This window comes from Canis lupus, chromosome 16 (assembly GCF_048164855.1).
Source record: "Canis lupus baileyi chromosome 16, mCanLup2.hap1, whole genome shotgun sequence".
Classification (NCBI taxonomy): Eukaryota; Metazoa; Chordata; class Mammalia; order Carnivora; family Canidae; genus Canis; species Canis lupus.
The window spans coordinates 40261272-40267271 of record NC_132853.1 but is presented as its reverse complement, the minus strand read 5'-3'; the positions used below and the strand labels follow the sequence as shown (position 1 = coordinate 40267271).

General features: G+C 53.8%; 1 protein-coding gene across 5 annotated transcripts in view; it reads left to right on the top strand.

The window, feature by feature from the left end:
* Nucleotides 1-3170: 3170 nt before the first annotated feature.
* Nucleotides 3171-6000, top strand: part of ACLY (ATP citrate lyase) — a 44651-nt gene continuing 41821 nt past the window's right edge. For 2 of the 5 annotated variants that reach the window (XM_072780522.1, XM_072780521.1), the window contains exons 1-2: nucleotides 3171-3294; nucleotides 3996-4041. In XM_072780522.1, the coding sequence (XP_072636623.1) occupies nucleotides 3207-3294; nucleotides 3996-4041 (134 nt within the window). In that variant the 5' untranslated portion in view covers nucleotides 3171-3206. Of the gene's footprint in view, nucleotides 3345-3995; nucleotides 4042-6000 lie in introns of all 5 variants that reach the window. The other 3 variants (XM_072780520.1, XM_072780518.1, XM_072780519.1) reach the window with 2 other exon arrangements.

Sequence of the window (6000 nt, the reverse complement as noted above, 5' to 3'; positions counted from 1 at the left end):
GAAGACACCTGGTGAAGATGAGGCAGTGGCAATTTTTAGAACAGGGTGAGTGTTGAGCTGGGGACAGACTCTGGGAAGAAACCAGGCAAAAGCTGCTTGGTCTGGCTAGAGAATATTTCTTGTGCACAGAAGCCGGTTCTGGCTGCACCTCCCTTGGAAGCTTCCCCGGGACACATAGGCTCTTGGCCCTTGGCTCCAATTGAAGGCTGCTCGGTGCTGGGCAAAAAATGAAAGTTGCAGGAGTGAGAACCTCCCTCATGCTTCAAAGGGCAATTCATGATGGGCCTCTGCTGTAAGCCCCTGTCTCTGGTTGTCACAGGGAGACAGGTGGGTTTGTTTGTTTGTTTATTTATTTATTTTAAGATTTATTCATGAGAGACACAGAGAGAGAGGCAGAGACATAGGCACAGGCAGAAGCAGGCTCCCTGCAGGGAGCCCGATGCAGAACTGGATCCAGGACCCCTGGATCACATACTGAGCTGAAGGCAGATGCTCAATTTCTGAGCCACCCAGGTGTCCCAACAGGTGGACCCTTGGCCTGGCTGCATCTTGTCTGTCCTCCTCTGCTCTTCTATAATTTCTTTCCTTTATTCACATGTTCATTTCAGCATTTATTCAGTCATGTGTACAAGGAGTGTCTAATGTGTGCCTAGCTCCATGCGAGGCACTGGGGATGCCAAAAGGAATGAGTCACAGTCCTGGGTCTTGAGGAGCTTCCAGCCGAGTAGGGAAGAGTCACTGGATATGACTCCTCACCTTCCTCCTCACCTACTAGTTGGTAGTGGACAGGGTCCAGAGAGTCAGTTACTCATTTGCAAAATGATGATGATGCTTAACTCAAGAAGTTGCTGTGAGGCATATTCATTAGCATCCGTACCTTTCATATAGTGTTTAATGAATATTAACTAAGATGGATTAACATCTAGAAGGGAGTCACTGGGTAGTTCTAATGCTACTGTGGTGGAATGTCTGTAGCCTAGATGCAGAGGTAGTGCCTATATCCTTCTGTATCTGGTGACATAGACTTGTCTTCCAGCCCTATCTAAAAGAGGAGGGAGGTGATTCAAATGGCAAAACAAAAGAGTTTAGGGCTTTTAAGTCAGAGAATAGGAAGGTAAGAAAATGGGGCCCAGACTGATCGATCATTTTAGAGCAGAAGAGCTTCTGCAGGAGCATAGAGGAGCAATGCTAGTTTTTCCTGGGGGAGGTTGAGAGTTGTTGGGGAAAGACCTAGCATTGAATCACTCAGAGAACTGAAAAATCCCAGTGCTTGGTTGGCTCATGGACCCTCTGGCTAGCACCTCTCCTCCCTCACTCCCTGGACAGCTCCTTTCTTGTTGCTCCCACACAGGACGAGTCATATTCGGGTCCAGCAACACCTATATGGGGGACTTACCTTCTCAGCAAGTATTTATTGAGTGTTTACTATGTACCAGGCCCTATTCAAAGTGCTGGAGACACAGCAGTGAAGAAAACAAAGAGCTTCATCTTTGTGTACAAATGCCCCTATATCTGAAGGATAAATTGTTAGAAGTGGAATTGCTGGGACAAAAGCATGTGCATTGAAAATTTTTATTGATATTGCCGAATAGACAAATGTTCTGTTACGGTTTATATTCTACTTAGATGACGGAGGGTATCTTTCTAACTAGAGGGATAATTGCTACACAAGTGATTCCTCCTGACTGTACTCTTCCTGCTAGCCCCAGAACACCTTGGGGGGTTGCTGTTCCCTGAGGCTAGAAATGGAGTACCTTTTTAGGAGATGTTTTCTTTATCTACCGAGGGGTGACCCTTTGAGATTTGTGCTTTTGGGGAAGATTCTTGATAGGGTTGGAGCTCAAGCCACATAGAAGACTCTCTAGGAGCAACAACAGAGAGGAGATGAAGAGTTGTTCTTTCAAAAGGATGACTGGAAAAAAAAAAAAAAAAAAAAAGGATGACTGGGAGGAAAGGAACCAGAAAGTGACATTTGGGATCATTTGGATCATTTGGTCCAGGCATGGGCAGCAAGTTTAGCTGCCCCACTCCTGACCACAACTGGATTGGGGGAAGGAAGGCTTCCCAAAGTTTTTGTCCACAAGAATGTCGCAACATTGTTGCAGTGTCAGTATGACCAGGGGCTTGGCAGGGGGCACAGGCCTGGTGATTCTCTGCACACTGGGCTGACCCTTTCACCTGACCTGGCCAGTGCTCCATTGGTTCTCCTTCCTGGAGCTAGGTAGCTGTTAGGGTCAGTGAGTTGCTCAGGAGACCTGCAGGACTGGGGTGAAAGCTCCAGAATGTCAGAGCAATAGATACATGTCCTGGCTTTCAGGATTGCCTGATTTCAAATATTCTACCCCACAAGTTCACTGGCACCTGTCAGATCTGGTGTCCTAGTTTTTGGTTTGGAAAATAGCCTGTCTCACAGGTAATGGAGAAGGAGGCAACAGTTCATTCATCCCAGCATGGAAGCTGGGATGGCGGGTAAGGGGAAGCAGGAGACCTGCAGATACAGCTCTAGCCCCATGCTAGAATCTCCCGGTGAATTCTCAGCTCCACAAGGAGGTGAGGTGAGTGGGACGCAAAGCGGTGTGACTGGCACCCACTTAGCCCCACCCGCTCACCCCATTCCCGCCCTATCCCACATTAGGAGTTCTAATCTCGTCTCTTAATCTTGCCCCACCGGCTCATTGGAGAGGGCCCACGTGCAAATGCAAATCCAGCCTGCCACTGCTACTTAAAAAAGCGGGTCTAAGCAACTGGTTTCAGTGTGGCCGATTTTAGGTGGCCGGGATACGGACGTTAGTCTCTCCCAAGGGGAGAGAAGAGGGAGACTCCAGGTCTCCAGAACTGCGCTACAGCCCATTCCGCCAACCCCACCCCCACACCGCTCCCTTCAGAGTGGCGGTCGGCCCAGCCCCTAAGTGATCAGGCCACGGCCCCCCGCCCCGTACGTTCTTCTCCAGCATAGACCGGCCCATCTCCCCACCCGAAGCCCCGCCCCAGCCCCGCCCCCAGCCCCTCCCCGGCCCTGCCGGCTCCCGAGAGGCGGTGCCGGCCAGCTGTCTGGACGGACGCTCCAGGTGGACTACAAGTCCCAGCAGACCCTGCGTCCCTCCCCCTGGGGCGGAGCTATACCGGGCAGCGAATTGGGAGGAGCCCTGGCGCTCAGGCTAGGGAACGCGTGTGACCAATCGCAGAGCCGCTCGCTCCGTGTGCCGATGGGGGCGGGGAGAAGCCCGCAGGGGCCCGGACAAAAGCCGGATCCCGGGCGTCTGCTGGAGGCTGGAGCGCTCCGGGCATTGGGCGGTGAGGCGGGGCCTGCGGAGGGAGCGCCGCGCACGGACTTTCGCAGCGAGGTTAGTGGCGGGCTGCTGCCGTCGCGAGAGGGACCCTACCTGCCCCGGGAGCTTCCCGCCTCCCTCCCCCAACCCGGAACCGCCTTCCCCGACGCCGGCTTGGTGCTCACGTGCCCTCCCTGCACCTGCCTGCAAGTTCTGGGGGTCTTCGCTTTAGGTTAGCCTTCGCTCCGAGCCCCGGCTGGTGGCCGCGTGTCGGCGGCCCCACCCCCACTCCCCCACATTCCAGTTTCTGGGAATTTGCACGCAGTGAGCCGTCGTCCTGGCTGCTTCTCCCTCCGCCACGCTGCCTTTGCGCTATCCGGGCGCCCCTCACCCCGACCGGGGGCCAGTCCTTGAGCCTCTTCGGGCTTCAGCGGGCTCCCTTGTGTGCCCATCCGGGTCTCCCCACCGCACGCGGGGGACGGGAAGTAGGAAGAGTGGTGGCCACTCGCCCCACTCCTGCCCGGGCTCAGGCCCTTCCTCAATTTTTTATTTTTTAATTTTTTTTCCTTCCTCAATTTTTTTGTGAAGAGTCGACCGAGTCCCGCGCGGAGAAAGTGGAGGGAGCGAGCGGGATGCACAGCCTTGGCAGCCACGCGGGGCCGGGCGGTCCCACGGTGCCCGAGGCCTGGCCTCGCTGTGGGGACCTGCCTGTGGGGCAGCGGGTAGGACCCTCCTCGCTCTGGAAGTGCCTCCGGGCCCAGCCTCCAAGCGACAGATGGCCAGAGTGCCACTCTCCCTCCCCACCTCAGGCGCTGACGCGGAGCCTGGCCAAGGCTGGGTCCTGAAGGAGCCTCAGGATGCGGCCGCCGCCCTCCTGTAGGGCCTGGCTGAGGGCCAGACCCAGCGCCAGCTGCCCTCCAACCTTGCCAGATACTGTGCAGTACCCAGGAGTTCGGCCTTTGGGAGTCCCCTAGGGTCTGCCTGGCAGGGCAGTTTTAGCGGGAAGGAGCAGTGCATGGCACAGTTTGGCCGGCCAGCCTACTCCCTCCACCCTTTGACTTTGCTCTTGCAGCCTGCTCAGATCCTTGGATATCTGAAATACTGGGTGAGGAAAAGCTGGTAGACCCCAGCTGCCCAGGGCTGGTAACTTTCATCTCTGAGAGAACTTTAACAGGTTGGGCCAAGGTGACAGGAAGAGCCCTTGGACACCGGGTAGCTGGTGTCTCCACCCGCATTCTGACACTATGCTTGCTGCAGGAGGGGACCCTCACAGAATTCTGCTTCTCCCTTTTCCTCCAGGAATTGCTTGTCCTCTCAGAAACAAAAACCACACCAATCTTATGGATACTAACCTAAAAATGAATGCTTTCTGTCTTTCCCAGACAGAGACCCTAAGTAGCATCCCCAGTGGTTCCTCTGCACTGGCTGTGTCCCAGGGGTACATTCCTGGGGGATGAACTCCTTTCATTCAGCCTTACTGTGGGCTGCCTCACCCCTCAGTGGCTGCTGTGGATGAACTCAATCCTGGGTTGCTTACCTGTCTACAGAAAAGACCCCATTCAGCACATAAAGTCCTTCCTTTGAGGGGGGAGAAAGAGAGTGAGTGTGTGTGTGTGTTCAGGTTCCTTGGCATGATTTCCCCCGAATGATTTACTTGGTATTAGGTGACAGTTCCTGGGGCCTCAAAGCAGACCCCGGGGGTCTTAACTCTGTCCTAAAACCACCTGTCATCAGTTTGACCACATAATTCAGCCCTTGGGGAGTTGGTGGCCTGGATTCCCAGATCCAGATTGGTATACACTTGATTTGGGGCGGGGGTGGGGGATGTTTGTTTTGTTTTTTAACACTTTATGTCCCATTGTCACTAGAGCAGATTCTCTTAAGTGATGGTCTGTGGTCATAATCAGAAGCGCCTTGAAATGATATGCACAGTCAGGTAGGGGCACATTTTTCTGGGCTTTAGGTGCTCAGGAGTCTGAGACCTCAAATAGATGAAGAGCCGTGGCCCTAGAGAGACTACCAAGACCCCCCACCCCGAATGATTAAATTTTTGAGCTTTCTCTACCCAGTCTATTCCCTGGGTTTGTGAGCCTTACCCTGCATTGGTGAATATGCAAAGGCCAGATACTGTCCCTACTGTTACTCTATCATATAAATCCTGCCTGGGCCTTGAAAGGCCCTGCCCCATCTAAGCCACAGTGCTCTGGTGGCATCTGTTGTTTTGGTAAGATGGCAAATATGTTCTATCCTATATTGTGCCTGTGTTGTGTCTCCCCCCTCCCTCCAGGACCCTGTGGAAATGATCTCTTGGGTCTGAGATTTGATCTGGGGCTCAAGAAAGTTGTGATTTTTCAGCTGCAGAACATCTCTTTTCTCAGCCTTATCTTTTGTCTGCTTTGGGAGGTGCCAGGTTTGGGGGGTCGTTGTTCTGGGAGTGTCTATCAGACTGCTCTCTGCTGGGGAGGCTTAGCTGAGGGGCTCCTTCCTCCTGGAGTTTGTGATCACTGGTGCCTGATATGTCTGAACTGCTGAGGGTGGTCAGCAGCTGTGCCCTCCTTTCCCTGATTCATCTGCCCTGGGTTATATACTCTGTTTGGGAGGGGGGTGGGGGCAGGTGTACCCATCTGATTTCAGGACCAGTTTTTCTGGTCTGAAGTCAAGAAGGTTGGGAAATGGAGCTGGAGTGGGTGGGGGGTGGAGGACTGTGGGACACTGGGGCTGGTTGAGGCAT